We start from the raw sequence: 20,676 nt of genomic DNA, 5'->3' as shown, positions 1-20,676 counted from the left end.
CTAGCATGCCATCAGTCACTCAGAAATCATAGCGAAAAGACGACCGATGTCCCCAACCTAAAAAATAGCCCATGCCTGTGACAAATTAGACAAAAATGTGCTTGGTTCGTTCAGCTTTTCCCTTCACAAACGGGGCGGCTCGGTCGCCCCTAGCAGCCATTTGCTAGGGCGTATTCCCCGCGGTCCTGTTCGGGCCATGTCGTCTCTGCAATGAGCGCTATAAAACCATGTCGTTGAGTGAAACTGGTCCCAGAGGACGACCCTGCAAACCCTCCAAGACGCGAGTGTTTTCAGGAGACTGCAGGGTCATGCCAGTGGGGCAGGGGTCAAAATGCGTCCCCGTGTTTCATCAGCAACTGTTGATTCGGAGAATACGATTCATTTCCGTTCTAGGATTGTCCTGAATGAATTGCGCCACGTTTAGAGAAGCTATAAATTTTATTTCGTCAGCTAAGTCGAAGGAGATGAATAGCACGTGTTTGATTGTCGCGCTGGTAACATTTAGAGTGGGAAATGCATCAGTCACTTGACAGACTGAGATTACTTTGGAGTACGCAGTCCGCAAAGCTGTCACAATAAACCGAAAGCGTTCCCGCACATTTTGACAAATAATTCTTCTTCCATTTTCATGATAGTGTGATTATTATTCGGTTATTTATATCAAAGAGCATTGGACGACAAAACTTAAGAATGCTTAGGAAACTTGGGATAAAAACTTAGGAACGTTGAGGAGAGAGCAAATGAATGCGAAAAATGCTCGGAAATAATTCATGCTAATCAATAGATGTCTAGCCATTTACTTTCATTATAATCTTTTATTAGATTTTCAAGAAATAGCGTTCCTAAATGGTACATGCTGATTCTCACCTTCTGAGATGTTTCTGGAACTTGATGGCCGTCTGGAAGAGGTTCTTGATACTCTTCTTCTTGATGTTCTTCCGCGCCATAGGTGACTCGCTCTGGCCGTCCAGATTTCTGAGGTCACTGGCGTACTGAGGCCGGGAGTCACGGATCTGGGTAAAGAGCCGGTCTAGAGCTGCCACTTTTCCGCTCAGACGGGACATACGCTGGTCGGCGTCCCTCCATACTGAAAAGGAGAGAGAAACCACTGTTAGAAGATGGTAGACATGTGTGTTTCGGCTTTCAGAAGATCTACCAGAGAAATGCCACTGTTCAACATTTGATTCGGCTTGTTTGTTCTTTACAAGAAGCTAAGCTCATGGCTCCAAAACTAAAATAACTAATTCATTTTTCTTAAAAAAAAATGGCTTCGTTCCAAACCCCACTTGTGCCCATTCGAAGTATGAAACTTACTACATCATCACCTTCAGCTAAAATCCCCTACGAATGGCTGTCATAATAGATCACCGTTCCCTGCTTCTATCCTCAGGATACAGAAATCCTTCTCCTCCACGCCGCAACCCCCCTCCGGGCTGGACAGGCAACTTTATCTCATGCGGGCTGCTCCCTTGGAGCGGCACCGCTGCTCCCGAGGGAGCCCACCCCGTAGCCGGGTGCAGTGAGTGCCTTGGGGCTGGGTGGCCTGTCCTCTGGACGGGCTCAGCCCCGGCGACTCACTAGGGTGCCTGCCCAGACCAATGTCTCCCCCTATATCCTATCATCCTCCCGGCCCTGAAATGGTCCCATTGGACCGAAAGGGCCTAACCCAACAAAACAAAAACAAAAAACAAAAAACATAATAGATAAAAACATGGACAAGTGGCCTAAATCAATCTTCCCTCTACCAGTACCAACAACGTTTTTTCTTCGTCCAGTCACGCTGCAACCCTGATGCAACTCGACGCTCCCAAGAACCCGCTCAGCCCACCCCATCCACCTCTGCACCAGCACGAGCCACAGCACAAACAACATGTCGATACATCAGCGGGGAACAGCTGATGCAAGAGACCAACCAGGCCCGTTCCGCCCCCTACCCAATGCTGAGGTCGCTCACGCTCATGTCATAGAATACTTGCGTGATACGACAGGAGTGTGATCATAGCTGGGGCGCCTGATTGACGCGATTGTTGACAGAGCTTTGTGATTGCTATTCGATGAGTTTACCACGCCAGAGTTGTAGCAAAAGTGTCAAAAAGTGGACAGATCAAGGTAGATGAATCTATAGCGAGCCTGAGAACGGTTTTCTGGATTTATGAACGAGGGCAGGCAGCAGGGGTTACACTTCTTATTAGAGCTCTGAGCTATTGATCCATCGAAGCTAAGATAAGTGGTCTGTTTAGCAATACCACCTATGCTTCTCAGTTCTCACGAATAACATGGAATTTGGTCCTGGAATGGTTCACATCAAACATAAAAGAGTTTAGACTCATAAACTGAGACTTCTGACTCATTAAAACCCACTGTGTCTAGAACACAACCAAGTTATTCTATTCCTGTGCCCGATAAAACTTTGATAGGTCATCGAATCCAGATACTAAGCAGTGAGTCAAATTTAGGCACATTTACCCTTCAGAGCTGAGCAATATCCGTTCAGCAGACATACAACAGCTTGAAGGGCGCGTGGGCCTCAAACACCCACTCAACAATGCTTATCGTGTTCAATGCGCTGCAATAACCCGGTTACTTGATACCCATGCGGGCGGTATACCAACGAAATGGGCTATTTTACTGACCACATCAGCCCATGGTCGACCTCTTCTGTCCATATCGATGGATACGCTATGCATCCGACTCCGCTGTTCCAAGAAAGCTTTTCAGTTGGCCTGGCTTGATGGATTGAAAGTCGAGCACAAAAGAGCACACACTCAACGCCAGTCTAGCATGCTCGTCTTGGGGAATTTTTGGTGGAATAAATGTCTGGCTGGAGTGGCTCTGCTGAACTTCATGTTGGAATGTTGAAAGCATGACGTTTTTGCGACTGTTTTGGAATACAAGCGTCAATCTAATGTCAAAAGAAAATAAAACACATTTCTGCTTCAAAGACGTCATGGTAAAAGAGTTTGTTTAATCTGACTGTAGCATACATTGGGCATAATCCGCCTTCTCTGTTTGAGAAAATCGACCACAGTAACGGGGTGCCATGGCAGCAGACCGAAGCATATCGAGATTCATGAGTTTCTGTCACAGAACTCCAGTGGTAAGGATAACAGCGGGCAATGGGAGTTCGCAGAGAACCTCAATTTAGCGGTCTACACCAGAACGAGGAGCATGTTCAGTGTTTGTCGTTCCCTAGTGAGCTAAAACCACCAAAGATGCAAAGGTGTTTGCACGGCATTGACTTAAATTTCCATCTTATAACACCCTGCGGCCTGCACAAGCACACTTTGGCGAAACATTTCGTGTCGCATTCAACAAATTATCTCTTTTTTTTTGTGTGTGACAGAATACCGGTCAAGGGCGTCCCTCGGTTTTGTAGCATCAAATTATAACGAAAAGAAATGAATACAATGATCACGAACAAAACGCGAATGACTTTTATGCGGGGTAAAAAAGTCTGGCAGTATCAAGATGAATCTGACCATCGACACATCGCGATATTTATGCCGCTAATTTGTTTTTAAGAAAATAGCGTAGGTTCAAGACGTAGCGCTGATATATCGTAAACGCTGGCCGAAGGGCACCTGAATCTCTCAAACGCAACCCACAGACCTTCGTCATGCTCAGTTACATCAGCGTCACCGTCAATGAACGAGATTCACACCTCCCGGCAAATTTACCAGCTCATTGGCGATTACGCGGCGGGTAAAGAAGTGTAACGGCTCGTGTTAAAATTACTGCACTTGTGGCCAGTGCGAAACTGTAATGGCGGTGAATTTTCACGAACCAGAGGACGTGTGTAGCGTGATGGTTCGTTACACTTCCGGTACGCTTATGACAGGCGTGAAAGAACGAACACTACGTAAGAATCACAAGCGAACGCACGGGTCTTAAACACGCACAACAAAGGCAACTTAGGATCGACCAAGGGAAAGGGACACCTAGATGTCTCATCTCCCGACGTCTCCTCAAAGAAAAAGATGCTTAATAAAATGATGTCCACTGACCCTAAATTACCCACCGTTTATTTGTGCTGTAAAACTAAGACATGAGCAGAGCAAGTAATGCGATAAATTGACAACAACGTGGGGCATCTGCAACCATAAAGCAAAGCGGTTGAATCGCAGTTTGCGGCATAACCGGATACCCCATTGGAGCCACGGAATGTAATCTAATATTCGCCTCTAAACATTATTGCTTCACAGCAGCCGGCAAATTTCACATGTTTCCATAGAGTTGTAAGCTATTAAATGTCCTAGCTCTGTTAGGAAGTGGTCAAATAACTTTTATGGATAAGATAAATCCACATTTTGCCATGGCAATAACTTCGAAACCGCAGCTCCTCTAAACGAGTTAGTGAACAAGCAATAACAAAACTACGAGGCAAAATTAGATTCAGTTCGGCGTACTGTCTTTCGCCGCGACTCTTCAGGAAGGCTGGCATTATCGAGCACACAAAGGTCAACAGTCGTGTCCTAGAAAACCTTCACCGGATATCACAAACCGAAGAACAGACAGCTCTGGCGAGCACTTCCTGCCGTAGGTCTTATCGTGTAACTGAACCGCAAGAAAACGCAGAAGCAAATTGCGGAAACCCGGGGACAAATCTCGTGCAATCCTTCGTTTCGAGACGTCCCGTTTTTACAAAACCTTTACCAGGAGATATCGGGTCTGTTTATGAAAAATAAGTAATATATTGCGCTTGCCAGGATGCATTAGAACCTAGCCGCTTTACTAATATGTTAATAAGCACCCAGACACACAAAACGCGAGGAAGGAGAGCTCTCATCACTCATCCAAAGTAGCTTCCGCGTCCATTAGACGCCCATTTGAGAGTAAATGGAGTGTTTCTTCTCCATTCAAGCCATTTGACAGTACGACTTCCGCTAAAGAAGAGAACCCTAGTCCAAAATGTAGATATTCAGCAACATCAAAATAGCGACGGCATCACCATGAAATAGTATCATAGACACCAACACAATGCATTTGCAATCCGCATGATGGCAGCAGCCACTTTAAGCATCGTTCCCCAACGACCTGCGGACAACAACACCATGCATTTGCCACCTACCTGATGGCAGGACGCCGGCCGGACTCGAGCTGACGAAGCGGCTCCAGCCACAGAAGTTGCCGGCCGCCGCGCGGAAGAAGTAGCGCCTCCCCTGGGTCAGTTGTCTCACGGGTAGCTCGGGTGGTGGAACCAGGTCAGTGACATCACGCTCACCGGCGACGCTACTGAAGTCGGCAGATGTCGACCATTGGACTGTGGGGGAGGGGAGGCGTTAGTAAGTGGGGGAGGCGGTAAAGGGGTAGAAAGGTTAGTGGGGGCGCAAACAAAATCAGGATATTCTAAAAAATAACTATACACGTGACTAATTGAAACAGTGCCTAAGTTGCAAATCGGGAAGTTTAACCTATCATGTATTACTTATTTCTGGATATATGCATACCATTCATGTGAATTTCGTTTCTGCTTTCACAACAGGAGCGTAGCATTTTTGGTGATCATTTAAATGATAAAGTGTAGGACGCCAAGAACAACACTGTAATTGCTGAACGCCAGGCTATGACGTTCTTTTTAAACGTCAGTTCCATAAAAAAACATATTTATGCAACAAAGCAGTAAAAACATCATCGACGATTCGAGCAAATAGCTTCAACATTTCACAGCCGATATGGAAAATTGCTGTAATAGAACGTGAAACCACACATTCAGAAGTGAACGAACCAAGTGAATTTATTCTGTTTAATCGATAACGTTAACAGCACATTTCGGGAGTCTGTACCTAAAACCCACCAATTTGATTCGTTCAGTCGATGTTTATGGTTTCGACACGCATGATCATAGCGGTAATAGCTCGAATGCTTGCGTAGCGAAACCCATTCATTTCGAACGCGTTGTGCGTTCTAATTGCGAGTCAGCTTGAGAAAGGAAGCCCACATTTTAACACCAATATAACTAAAAATGCGTCATATGCCTACTTGTCTATTTTGTGTTGTCGTCCAAGCACTAGGCCAAAATCGAGGGCAGTGAAGTCAAAACGACATGCTTTACGTCCCTGGGGCGTATGCTATTCCTCACCGCTGCCTAAACATTACGCCTGCTTGAGCTCTGAGACAACCTGATGACGAACAAGAGTGTGCTGTCGAAGGGAATAACATGGGTCTGATAACACCAGCTACATCAACAACTACTTTCTCATTTTTATGTTCCCAAAATTGTTTTCTTCCAGGGTAAGCATGATTGAAGCTTTGGTAAAAAATTGCCTAGAAGTTGCGCGGGAATCATCTATAAACTATGATCTTTGAATATACCTTTACCTTTAGTTTATGTGCTGTTACGAGCGAGCGCGAAGCAAGTCTTTTCAATATAACAGAAAACTCTCAGTATGAGTAGCCCGGCCCGGCCCGAACTGACCCGACCCGGCCCCGCCCAGAAGCATCTAAACTGGGTTGCCGATCTGACCCTTCGTCCAACGAACGCTCGCTATTTATTTTCACAGTATCTGTCTCCTGACATCGCGGCCCGAAGCGCTGCCGTCTGGACCATTTCAGTACCACCTCATTTGCCCGTCACTAAAATGTGTACTTCTGGCGGCGTCTGCCCACCACTAACCTTTGTACTTGGTGCCGCCTGCCCACCACTAAACTGTGTATTCCTGGCGGCGTCTGCCCACCACTAACCTTTGTACTTGGTGCAGATGGCCTGATGCTGACAATCGGGTTCATCCAGGCGCAGTCTGACCTCTTGGGGACCAGTGACCTCGACTGTGACCCGAGCTGGGGGGTCAGGCGGGCCTGCAGACAGAATAGGGAGGTCAGGTCACCAGGGGTCACTTCATGTCGCGCAGGTCATGACGCGTCATGTCACACAATGGCTTGTTCGGTGCACTGAAATACAGATGTCTTTGCAAGCTGCACAAAGCTCTGCCCTGAAAAAGGTACGAGGTACACTCCAGAAGGTTTGAGACTTTTTCAGTAGAGACAGTTAGTTGTTTCAGAAAAGCATGAAACTCCAGTGGCTATCGAAATGAGACCTCCCGAGTTCAATACACTTCTTGTAGCGCTCCAATCACTGCCTATAGGTCCGCTGGTAGCCCTTCAAAGTGAAGGTGCCCAGGGCCTCTGTCACAGCCTCATTCATCTCCTCCACATCCTCCAGCCGGCGTCCCCTGAACTTCTCGCTCAGTCTGGGGAACATCCAGAAGCCACAGATGGCCAGATCTGGACTGTGGGGAGGATGAGGCACAGTTTTGATGCCCATCTGTGTTAGTTAGCTCGTCACCATGATGGACTTGTGGGTGGGTGTGTTGTCCTGGTGCAGGTGCCTCTGGCCAAATTTGAAGAGTTCCGGCCTCTTGCGGCGAACTGTCTTTCTCAACTCCCTTAGAACTTTCAGGGAATTATTCCTTGTCCCGTGCACGGGACCCAGCTAATGAATATAATGCCTTTTTGTCAAAGTATGAGGTTATAATGAACTTCCCAGTGGACCTGCTCTGTCTGGCTTTCTTGGGTCTGGGGGAGTCAGGGTGCTTTCATTGAACACTTTGTCTCTTGGTGTCTGGGTCGTTAAAAGTACATCCAGCGTTCGTCTCAAGTCACTGAAGAGTCAATTTTCAATGTTTCTGGGGGTATTTTCATCAGGCTAATCACAAAACTTTATTGCTTAGCGACCCTCAAAGTTGTCCTCACATTAACAGCCTGACCATGTTGTACACTGGCCGCTGTGACAAGGCGCGTGTGACTTGCCGTGTTCAGGGTGATGCCCTAGCCGTCTCTTGCAACATAGAAAAACAAAATTACGCAAGTACGCTTATGACAACTGTGGGAAGGACATATGAAAACGACAATAATCTAGCACTGTTAATAGGGTTTGTACGAGGGCAGTCTCAAAACTTCTGGAGTGGACGACGTATTTTGAGGGTGATATACCATGCATGACCAAGGTTGACAACCCATACAGGCTGCATTTCTAGATGTCAATGGAAGTTCAAAGTCAATTCACATTTCACAATAAGCTATACGTCGATATTCGATGAATCAAGCTTCTGCGCTGTGCACAACGTACAGAAGCACTTCAACCAAATAGCATCATGCAAGCAAACCCATCATACAATCAATGTCGAATGGTCTAAAGACAGACTGCAATAACTCCGCGAATGAAAAAGAAAAACAACCGCCGATAAAATGACCATCCATTATCACCCAAAGACGATGTAGTGTCGCATCTATCTACGTTACGACGCAGTACGAGGGGGTACCCAAAAGTAACGGGAATCGTTCTCTGTAGGCCAAGCCAGTGGTAGCTCGGCATTGCCCTGCTAGGGGCAAACCAGTCTGGCCCCTGGGACTTAGTCTGCACCGTGAGGTGACGAAATAAAGAGGCGCGGCCGCGTGGCGCACGTATTTATTGAAGCACTCCCGCCCGATCCGTCGTTTTTTTATGCATAGCGGAACTGAGCAACAACGCGCATCAGTGAAATTTTGTTTCCTGCTGGGGAAGTCCGCGACTGAAACGGTTCCAATGCTTCAAGTAACATACAAATATGCTGCTGTGAGCAAGACGCGGGTTTATGAATGATATTCGCACTTCAAAAGTGGTCAAATGTTATCCCAAAAGCGCCCCAAAAAAGCTTGCCAAGTGAAGTCAAATGTCAAGACAATGCTGATTTGTTTTTTTCGATGCAAAGGGAAGTGTGCAAAAGGAAATTGTTCCTTCCTGGTCAAATTCTGCCAATCAGACGTTTTACTTGGACGTTCTGCGTTGTGTGTGAAACACGGTGAGACGAAAACTCCCCGACAGGTGGCGAAGCGGGGAGTGGTGATTTCATCGCGACAGTGTGCCAGCGCACACCGCCTTGAGTGTAAGACAATTTTGGACAAAAAATGCATGACCCCACGGATCCACCCTCCCTATTCACCGGATTTGGCACCCTGTGACCTTTTCCTGGTCCCCAGAATGAAAAGGACCTCAAGGGATACCCTTTCGACGACTTTGATAAGGTAAAAGCAAAAACGACGATGGCTCTGCAAGGCATCACCTTGCAAGAGTTCCAGAGCTGCTTTGAGAGCTGGAAAACGCGTCTGCATAGGTGCATTGTCTCGCAGGGAGAGTACTTTAAGAATGACATGAATGGCGATATGTAGGGATCAGTGAATAAACAGATATGAAACAATTCCCGTTTCTTTTGGGTACCCCCTCGTATCTCAGACCAACCTCGATCAAAACATTTCCTTCCTTGGTATTCTTTTCTGCCGTCGCGCCGGCTATCCAGAGAAAATTTAAACAGCCATTCGAGTGGCTACCTCTCTCGACTCCATCACTGGACGGTTTCTCCCGAACAAAAACATCGGCAGCCGACTCAATTGGGGTAATTTAGAAGAGGACAGCAAACAGTACGTCCACTCCCGGTCAACACACCTCGGGGTAACGACTCCCCTGAGGAAATTCCCCATTCACCCGGTGTCTCAACAGAGCGGCCTCGTGGGTCTCCGCTGACGACCTGAGCCGTTCGATACGAAACGCCCTGGGCGGTTAGCGCAGCGGCTGAGACGAACTCCGACAAATTGAACTCGCCTGCGGCCGACTGAATGGAAACGTTTCGCCGAGTGGCTGCCTGCCGCTTGCCTAGGCTGGACAGATGAGCGCATGGGCGCTAGTCTACGTGAACGCACCCAGGTTCGAGTCAACTCTAGCTCTACTACGAAAAGCTGCACATTGAAATGCGGTGCGGCATGCGTCTGATTCAAGTGGCAGGCCGGGAAACGAATGCCAATTGAGCGCAATCAGTCAAGGTTGAGTTTGCTTCAAATGAGAGCATCTCCAAGAAGCTCGTTAGTCTACTAGGTTCTTCCAGGTGAATTCGTTCGTCAGAGAATGTCGGAAAAATACCATCTAGCCGCCAGCGCTCAACACTCATCACAAGCTCCAGCCCAACCTCAAACTTTAACTGACGAGAACTTGCTAGTATTTAGTATTTGCCACCACTTAACTCCTTATCAACTCCCTAACCCTCACTCTAACTCCCACCACCGAGTGTACACTCACGCGTCTGGTCGAAGCCGACTTTCATCCTGTTGAGGAGCTTGAGTCGCCTCTGCCACAGGGTCCTCTGCTTCTCCGACTCCTTGCCGCCGTTGGTGCTGGAGACGTAGCTGGTAAGCATGTCGACCCTCCGCTGCGCCTTCCGCACCAGCTCCTGCAGGTGGGAGCACCTGCTGTCCGTGGACAGAACTGAAATGGCAGGAGGGAGGACCGGTTAGGGCGTGGAGTCCGAGCAAACACCGGTTTTCCGTCGACAGAACTGAGATGGCAAGAGGGAGGGACAGTTAGGGCGTTTAGGTCTGGCTACATGCATGATGACGCGAATGCGCTGCAAAGGTGACCACAGAACATTATGAATGCAGTTCAGTGCTATAGCTGAGAAATGAAAATAAATAAATTTAGATAACGTGACTCAAATAAGTGAGATAAGTGTCAAGGAAACAATAAGAGTAGGCACAGCTGCACAGCGCACAGCTGCTCAAGTGACATCAAACTGTCTCGTACGACGCACAGGAGTCATGCGTGGCACGCCGAACTTCGAGCGCCTGATGAACCATTCGGAGCGACCTACACCCAGGAGTTCAAATTTGAAACACAGACCAGAGGTAACGTCCACTCAACACGCAGTCCACACCACCATTCCCCAAGAGACAACTGAAAAAGACGACTGAAAGGACGCCGACGAAAGGACGCCGACGAAAAGACGTCGACCAAACGACGCCGATCAAACGACGCCAGTCCGAAAAAAACGCCCCTCGGGGAGTAGCGGGTCGCAGGGCGTCTATATAGGTGACGACAGACAAAGTCCAGACGAGGTGTAAACAAAACGCTAAGAGGATGGGCATGCCTGAAGCCAGGAGGAGTTGGGCGGCGAGATATCCAGCTAGAGCTGGATGAAAATGGTTCTGGGGGGATTTGGGGAACTTTGAAGTGATGAGGCTTCGCAGCAGAATATCGTGATGGGAGCTTTTATGGAAGCTCTCTCAGTTTTCGAACCTCAGCTTTTTTGTCCAAGTTCAGCGATTTCTTGTGAATCTTTCATAATCAAAGTGGGAAAAATAGCAGGGATTTAGTGATGCATCAGACACCTCAGCGTGAAATAGGAACATACTTTTTGCAAAGTTGCTGCATAATTTCTAGAACACTTTGCCAACAATGCGTTATTCACCAGCCAACTTCAAATTAAGTTCATAAAACACCTGAACCATAACAGCAGTGAAAGTTGAAGTAAACAAATAACACCTTGCGTTACCAGCGAAAATTCGATATACAACATCAATTTGGTACGATACTTTTGGAAGCTACCCATGTAGCTGCCAACAGTGTCTGTCGTTTTTGGCAGACACAATAATTCCTAGCGGGCAGCAAGTAAATGGGCAGAAGTTTACAAACCTCTCCACAGGGCTTGTCAAGTGGGAGGCATTCAAGAACTCAACACACTACACTCTACAGTTAACAGTGACGGCTACCTCACAGAAAAATGGCTGAAGACAGCGACGTTATTCACGTTGGGACGTACCTACTCGCAGTGAAAAAAAACTAACCATTCTTGGTCCAACTAAGTTTTTCCGCGGCCGTAGGCAGGGTCAACGAGGCAAATGCTTTATCATGCATTTGAACTTCATCCAATTTATCTACAAGTTCAGGAATCACCAAGATCAGTGTCCAACCTTGTAATGACCATTCCTCCAGGTCACATAATGTATTTGAAAATTATCACACACAATGCTTCTCTCATATGGTCCCTTTACCCCTCAGTGTCACAGATGAAACCAGTACGCCATATTTTGTTCCAATTCGCCCCCGTGCCCCAATCAGACCCAGCGCGCCACAATCCGTCCAAGAGCGCCACAATACGCCACGATGCGCCACAATGCGGCCCAGTGCGCCGTGATTTGTTCCGGTGTGGTCAGCATTCTGGAGGCGTGTGCTGGTTCCGCGGCCACGCCATTTGTCGATTCGTTCAATGACATTACCATATCTCATCGGAAGAACGGGGGATGAGACAGGACCAATCGGAGGGAGCCGACGAAAGAGGAAGAGGGGAAACGGACGAGAGGAGAGGAAGGAGACGGAGACAAGAGAAGAAGAGAACGAAGGGATACACAAACAGGATATGAGTGGATAAAAAGGAATAGAAGGAAATAAAATACTATACTGGGATGGCAAAAACCCCAGGACGGCACGTGAAATGGCGATACCGGTAACAATCATGGGCCGAAAGGCCAAGGTAGCTAGAGAAACGATCAATATTCATCTGCCAATAAATGTCTGGCTCGATGACAGTCTGTGACAGCCATGTCAGGCTTGGCTGTCATGAACAGTGACAGGTGGAATGAGCATGCGTCAATGGCGAGCATATTGTCTCCGAGACTCGTAATGGTTATGAAAATTGTCCATCATTCAGCCGAATTTTGCTTGGCTTGTACGCACTCAAATGTAATCGACTGATTCAGCGTAGTGGAATCACATAAATAAGCAATCAAAATAAAAAAAGATATCGACATCGGAGCAATATTTCCTGGTAAAATCGAGTAACAACTTCAGTAGCGACAGCCTATAAATTACTGCTGTCATAACAGAAAGGCGCAAGACGCATGCCGTACTTAAAACGATCAATTTTGACCAATTACCGAGCACGTGTTTTCCCAATGCTTAAATATTTACCGATGTAATACTGTTAAGCTTTCCCTAATGAATCTAATTCGACATGTAACGAGTAGGATGATGTTCATACATCATTTTGTTAGTGCTTGCAATCGGTTGCAATCAACGAATATCCTGCTCCCAAATAAAACACATCGCACTGGCCACGCAGTCAACCTGTAGCTTTCCAGACCACCACAAATATTATTGCACTAATTTAAACACAATTACCATGCGACAGAACACAGAGAACCTCATGTCCTGACCAAACCTCAACGAAGTCTTCTGGCCGTCATTTGAAATCAACCATGCGATCGCAGGCGTCTGGTTTTTCAGTAGGAGGTGGCGTCCCATTCGCGTCACAAATGCCCCCACGCGCGTCACCAATGTACCCCGGCATCTGGTTGCAAAGTTGACAAGACGCAGGCCACGCCATTGAAGACAGACAGCATTGCAAAAAGGCAGAGTGGCAGGCAAGGACGGCATTCAATTAGATCGGAAGACGTGCATCAATCGACTCGACTTGTGTCGTGTTTTTCGATATCAGTTTCCCTGCTGAGCTGATGAAAAGACCAATATCAGGCCAGATTAGACAGATCTTGCAATGAAAGTTAGCTGAAGTGCAGTCACAAGCGATGTGCTTCGAATGCCATTTCGATTTCATCGTGCCATAAATGTTGATAATTAAATAGTTCAAGTCCGCGAAGCTATTTGAAACTTTGAAACGACGACCTCTTCATCGAGTTCACGCTGAAAAATATAAATCACACATCTCATATAAGACATATTTCTGCCGTATCCTCAAAATCCGTCACGACTGAAAGATCCCATTTAACTTCCACCACTAATTCAGCCAAACTTTACAGTCGAGAAATCACCATGTTCAGCCCGCCACAACATGACCAAACCCATCTTATATCTCCCTCAGATAACCATTGAGACCGCCCCTGTCGCTCGTTTCAACGACCTTGACCTTTACCGCGCTTAGTAACGCTGTCTACAGGGAGCATGGCAACCCCCAACCGCTCCCCTAACCTGCCTCAGGCTTCGTCTAACCAGAGTTGACAGAATCGGACGCGGCGCCGGGCGCTGTTTTCAGTTTGTGCAGCGGTGACAGTAAACGTAAAGCAGGGTTAGTTCGCTGTACTGGTGCGGGGGATTGTTTTGGGAACGACCAACGACCTGACGAACTAAGGTCAGCCTCCGCTATGTTGTGCCTTTGGAATGTGAGAAACGTTGGGAAATCAATGGTTTCGTTACAGGACATATTCGTATAAATATTTCATTTCTATGGCGTTTGTATTAGTATTACATCACCTTTTCCAGATAGTGTTTAACAGAAAGAAAATAAACAGCATTTGACTTACACAGATAAGCAAAAATTAAAACAAACAAATAGCCTGACAACCGCACTATCGCTGCCAAAACCAATCCCTGTCCTCCTCCCCCCCCCCCCGCGACTTGATGACTCGTCTTGCCGGCTATCTCCAAGGAGGGACAGCCCAGCGCTCACCCGATGTGTTTATAGCACGTGCCGCCCGCCTGCAGGGCAACTACCCCTCCCCTTCCCCGCCCCGCCGCGCCGCGCGGCCCCCTCCCCACGTCTGCCGAGGCGGGGGGTATAGCAAACAGCTGATCATGAGTTCAGCCGACAGCCATCTTCAAGGGGAGGGGGAGTGGTCATCGCTAGGCCAATGAAAGTGCGCCATCAACACTCAATATCGCTGAATGGGTCCCAAATCAGCAGGATTCGCTGCAATCGATAGAAGACATGTACTATAGATGCGACGTCTATCGCAAGCGCTTGCAGGCAAACTAATGAAACTGATACTGGCACTTAAGTGGCGACCATTAGTGTTAAGCTCCTCCGATATACAAGGCAGCTGGGATAATTAATCAGCCTGGCAAGAAATGGCGCTCAATGAGAATTGTGAAGACAGAAAGCTTTCAGGGCGTCATCGCACGTCAAAGATGTCCAAATTAAAATGATTCGTGTTTTGAAATCGACTAAAAAGAAAGAAAGAAAGAAAGAAAGAAAGAAAGAAAGAAAGAAAGAAAGAAAGAAAGAGCGAAAGAAAGAAAGAGCGAAAGAAAGAAAGAAAGAAAGAAAGACAGAAAGAAAGACAGAAAGAAAGAAAGAAGGAAAAGAAGGAAACGCATGTGAAAAAAGAGACTAACACGGTTGTTGGTCAAGCTGCAAGCGCCGAATCATTCGATGCGTGGACCACAATGGTTGCTTCTATGGTTGTGGATGCTTCTATGGTTTACTAGCTTCTTTTAAAAAAATTGCCTATCGAAGGAAGAAGACCATGGCCAGGATCAAACAAAACATAAACAATGACTAGTACCAGCTCATGACGGCTAGCTGATGCTATAACTCATTTCGGGGTCACATTAGGTCATCGCATCGTACCCGAGGTCATCAAAGGTCATCACTATCAAAACCATCACTTTCTATCTCCGAACCAAGCCACCAAGCAACATCTGAGGGTCTCTCTAGCTTCATTGTTTTGTTTTGTTGTGTTTTTCTTGGCCCCGCTATACATACAGTAGACCACTCCCAAACCGCGGGCACCGTAACTCTGACCCACCCTCGTCCTGATGTCACCCTCACAGTCCGGTGACTCGCGCCGAGACGTCTGTTGATGTTTTCGCTAGCCGCTGCCTTCTGAGAAGGCCCCTCCCTCGGCTCTCTGCCTGGTGAGCCCCCCATGCCGCGCTAGATGAGGCTGTCCCCCTCCGGCATCGTATGCGGCTCGTATAATCATGCTGACTAATAATTCGATGACCATGATGATATATTGGTTTTAGAGGCGCCTGGAATGCATTGGTCATTAGCAACCAGCCGAAAATTCATGATCATAACGATCAAATAAAAGGCTATGAGTGGTTAGTGCTGAAGGATCCACGCACTTGCATTGCCACACTATGATCTCGAGATAATTTCAACCGTATTCACTACGCACTATCGCTTCCTCCCAACGTCCCTGTCAATTGTTATATTGTACCTTTTGCCTCAGACTCCTCTGATCTCTCATATCAAACTCTCCTAAATTTCCCATCTCTTCTTCCTTCCATCCCTTCCAACTGACCTAATTTCTACACTTTTGCCGGCCAGCCACCTCATCGTTATTATCCAGTCTAGACAAACCCACATCCCTAGACTTTACGGCGGGCGGTAGCGAGGCATTGAGGGCAGCGGGGGCGGCGGGGGCGTAGTCGGGGGCGACGAATGGGGGGGGGGGGGAGGTCGACGAGAGGGGGCGAAGGCGGTAGACTAGGTCATCAAGCCGGGTTAAAGCCGGGTCGAAGCCCCGGGGTTATCTCTCTTTGGTCCAGCCATCGATCGTAATGAACAGCAGACGACCAGCCTTACTGGCCGAGATACGAGCCCGCTCCAGACTGCCCGCCGCGAGATAGGGGTCGGGGTAGTGGGAAAGCCGCATCAGGATTTAGACGATGGAAATCCACAGCAAGAAATCCACGGCAGAATTGACGGTCAGAACTCGACAAATGAATTTTGCATCCCGGTTGCACTGAGGCATACCGGGAGACCAGAACTCAGAAAAGACTGATAAACTCCGTCTCACAACCGTTTCATTTTGAGATCAGATGTCTGCTAAACTTTGTCCTAACGGTAAATAAGTTTATTGACATCCAAGTACAGCTAGAAGCCAAGATAAAAGCTATCAGTTCACTAGAAGCCATTGAATGACATTCCATAAGCCTTTCCGCTGCCACATCAACAAAACTCTCCGTTTATAACGGTTTGTCAGGCGAAACCGCACACCGCTATGTCGTGCAGGTTGAAGAAGGAGCTGGTATAAATAGCACTCCCTACACCACACCCACTGGTGAATAAGGTGACCTCAGACGCCCGTGGGTGTTTTATTTGCGTCTTTGTGGACAGTGATAGTTTATTCTATGAGCTGGCCACCGCTTACACTGTCGTCTGATACTGCTTTCCGCCAGTATGAATACTAGTGCTGATGTTGGTGGAGAGAATATGATCGGCATATCAAAACGACATTATGGCATTATTATGACATTATGAAAACGATTAATTGTTCGCATCACTTTGCTTCCGAGACTCAAACTAGTTGTAGACCTCCACACGCGAACTTTTTCAGTAGATTGCTGAGAAGGTGCGCTACAATTTAGCAAATTAACCTGGTTAAGCGCTTAGCAATTACTGTTCAACCTAACCTACCGGCCACACTATCTCACAGCTTCACTTTGGGTCGGTCTGCGGACACTCAGCTGACTGCGACGCCATTTATGACGTAGTTGGGGTCTTAACCTCGGCCTAGTTACTGTTAATGGCATATCTCACGGAACTGGGCTCAGAAGGACGATAAACACTGGATTTATCCCGAGCGCGTCTCTCTCTCTCTCTCTCTCTCTCTCTCTCTCTCTCTCTCTCTCTCTCTCTCTCTCTCTCTCTCTCTCTCTCGCTCTCTCTCCCTGTCCTGTGGATAATGCGGAGCAGTATGAGGTATTATTTTTCCGCGCAGGAGGCATGATGTGGAGATACCCAGGACGACTTTATCGGACGATGGCAATTGGGGCGAAAATGGTTTGTAAGAGTACGAAGAATGGACTTTATCCATGGGAGTGATTTGGAACACAATGTCGGGTATATCCGTCGAACTATCTTATGTCCAGTGACGGAACCTATCGGAAATATAAGTTAATAGAGCATCGATGAAAAAATCAAAACCACGTGCATGTACGCATCAGCAAAGCCGGGAAACTTATACCTTCCAAATTTAGACAATTGGCCAGAAACAGCTGGATCAGACAAGCAAAGGAAAATAGTCTCTACGACCCATTTTTCAGGACATTAAGTGCAGGAAATATGACACGATGTTCAATTTGAAGACAAATCAGACTGATTCCATGATCCAGTCCTCCACTGCGATGTAATGACTACAATGCCCCGGGGCGTTCAGATACTTACATTGGGAGCTTTCCCTGGCTCCGCAGGTGAGCAGAAGTCGCGCCATCTGCTGATTGTTGGTCATCACAGCAATGTCCAGCAGTGAAAAGCCATCCCCATTCACGCTGAAACAAAAGATGGAAAAAATCAACAAGAGTTAAAAATGATGATGCAGCTGGACATCGTGAGCATCAAGATCACAAAGTATCTGGATGCACCAGGTGTCATACAACTCACGGTGGGAGAAAAACGATACAGCCATATCCTCAGCTGAAGCTTTTGTTTGGGTTTGGTTAAGTATTCATTTCCAAAGCAATATTTCTATGTGTAGCTTTTTTGATTTGATACCTTGACACTCGTCCGACAAACAAAGTCATAAAGAACAGACGATATTATGTCCGGTTTTGATGCGAAATTGAAATTAGGTGATATAAATTTGCTAAGCTAGGAAATTATTCGCTGTTATTGGTGTTTCCATCAGACCACAAACTCATGCAATCTCAAATGAGCCTGCATATATTTCTGAGGCTGCCTGGGCTTAACAGAGCGTAATTACGTAACGTTTGATGACATTCATGTGATGGAGTCCATTTAATCAGCTAGAAAATACACACAAGAGTAATGTTGAACAGGATCGTCTGGTCTGCATGCGGCTAAAATAGTCATAAGAAAATATTTGCCTTCCTTCTGAGTCTTATAATCTGCAAAAAATCAAAGGAAAGAGCAGAATTGTTACCTACTTATGATCTTCTTATCATCTTTACAGCATACTAGATCAGTTGTCCCCCATCGTCCATCAGTATGCCTTATGCCAGCCCAAGCATTCATCCATTTTTAAAACGTGTCTTTGAGCTAGATTGCCAGCTACCGGAGTTCTGATGCTGGATGGCTGTCGTCAAATCAGGATAAATCGCCGGGGGCCTGCTGTGCCTTCTTTATTCAACGTTCTTCGCCCAGTCGCTTCTCCATTTATCTTTGCTGAATTGCTTTTTAGTGTGGTGCAAAATATCAGCCCTGCCAGACAAAATATCAGCCCTGCCAGAGCATTTGGAAGATTTAGAGAAACGTTGGACTTTATAAGATTCAAATGTTCATTCTTAAATGCGCTGAAACTCTGAGTCCTACATGAATAAATAGCATGTTGGCTATCGTCACATTGCTTGCAGATGAAATAAGAGAACCTGACGATGTGAGCTGAATTCGGTCCAATTTAATAGCTACATGAATCCCTAAGTTTCATATTACACTACATATACATCGCGCTATGTCACAGAAAGTCGCGAAGACATTGAACAAAACCATTTTTCCCTCATTCGCACGATTGCGTGCTTTCTTCGGCCTTCTGCCGACGGCGAATTCAAGAACGTCAAGGTCAGATAACTCAATACAGCTGAAATATCTCCTTTCACTAGACAAAGGCCAGCAAACAATAACACTTCAACTGCTCTTGAATCCCTCCGCCAGCACTGTAAGCCACCTCTAAGAGCTGGATCTCCATATCTTGATTCACAAAGTCACGCTGACTGCTAAATCCCTATGGTTACTGACTGCTGTGCTCAGCACAAAGACATTCTGCGTGTACCTCGTGGAGTACTTTCAGAGAGCATCTTTGGGGAGCACCTTAGGAGAGTACACGGGGAACACCTGGGGAGTACCTTCTCCCAAAAGGCCTTGCAGTGCAGAGCAATAATCATCACATAATCACGCAGTTCGGCGTACACTCAAACACGCACCAGTTGAGATTTAACTGGAGTTCCGAGAAACAGCCAAAGCGCGCCGCTGCAAATCAGTGGAGCTAAGTGGGTCCCGGTTAAATCCGAGTTGATGATGATTTTAGCTTATGAATGCCGAGCCAGCTAGGGTTGCGCAGTTGTGCCGCTAGGGATTTACGCACAGCTAAGGTGCTCATAATTCGAGCATGAAATGGCTGAACGATCGCCTCTGAAATTCAATGAAACGTGTAATCACTAAAGCTGAATTTGATCGGGAACAGTGTTGTTGCGTCAATACATCCCAATTAGTAAGCAGAAGGTCACACAGGTAAGCGGACGATGGTACGGAAACAGTTGTCCATCGATTGTTACTGTGCTGTTAGTGTTGAGGAGCTGGGGCATTCCACGATAGATCGACCAAAGCCGTACACCCTCATATTTTATTTTTTGCTTAAAATTGGTCTAATGGGTCATGTGATGGGCGGGGAAGCCAGCTGTGCCAAGGATTTTTTTCTTCGAACAACGTTTTCCGAGATATAGCCTCAGGCAATCCCTGAAGGTCACGCTGCAACCCTATGTTTGGCGGCTTATAACTCAGAAACTATTGGTTTTCTATAGTAAAAACTTTATATGGTTCAACTCGCAATCAACCAACAAACGTTTTGGCTATCTCGGATTTTCGATTTTTGAAAATTTTGATCACGTGACATCTTGACCTTTTTTCGAAGAGTGACCTTGATATTTTCCCAACTGAAAGTCGCAATTATGTCTGATGACGATTAAAGCCTTATCAATTGTCATTCATATGCGCAAATAAAAAAGTGGCTTTCGGCCTGCGTTGACCTCAGGTTAGGTCATTTTTATGACCTGTCCATTTTATTACGAGCGGGAGCGACGCGAGATCTCGAGAATAAAGCAAGATAGCGACAAGCGGTAAACGGTACAGGATTCACACGGATAAGGTCTACAATTTTATTTTCAGGTCAGGTCAAAGATGACGTCACAGGGGTAAAAAGGAAGTCAAAATAGTTTTGGCTGTACCTTTTGATCTAATAAAGAAAGAGACTGTGTGATTCTTATCCGTGGGTCATAGTTCGTGCAATACTAAAGCGTCATGGAATAAACGTCATTTATATTGAGCTACATTACAATGCGTCCAACACTCGACAGATCGACCCCGATCAAACCAACCGCTGAACAATGTCACACTCGCGTTGCCATGGTGACGACCAATAACTGGGGGTCGCCCATGGTGGCAATACAACTCTCCGAACCTCACACCTCCCCCCAGGTCGGTCCGTATGTCTTCAGCCTCGGATCGACCTGGAGTCTCTCTG

General features: G+C 46.8%; 1 protein-coding gene across 1 annotated transcript in view; it reads right to left on the bottom strand.

Annotated features, from left to right (window-relative positions):
• LOC122372931 overlaps nt 1-20,676 on the bottom strand; it is a 53,663-nt gene that overhangs the window by 18,037 nt on the left and 14,950 nt on the right. Inside the window, exons 4-8 of the mRNA XM_043350613.1 lie at nt 17,649-17,752; nt 10,046-10,231; nt 6,682-6,795; nt 5,069-5,260; nt 868-1,087 (exon numbers count right to left, since the gene is read on the bottom strand). Coding sequence (XP_043206548.1) covers nt 868-1,087; nt 5,069-5,260; nt 6,682-6,795; nt 10,046-10,231; nt 17,649-17,752 — 816 coding nt within the window. The remainder of the gene's footprint in view (nt 1-867; nt 1,088-5,068; nt 5,261-6,681; nt 6,796-10,045; nt 10,232-17,648; nt 17,753-20,676) is intronic.

The sequence above is a fragment of the Amphibalanus amphitrite genome, unplaced genomic scaffold (assembly GCF_019059575.1).
Source record: "Amphibalanus amphitrite isolate SeventyFive unplaced genomic scaffold, NRLGWU_Aamphi_draft 001420F_arrow, whole genome shotgun sequence".
Lineage (NCBI taxonomy): Eukaryota > Metazoa > Arthropoda > Thecostraca > Balanomorpha > Balanidae > Amphibalanus > Amphibalanus amphitrite.
The sequence above is the reverse complement of the archived record's forward strand: the minus strand, read 5'-3'. Positions and strand labels throughout refer to the sequence as shown.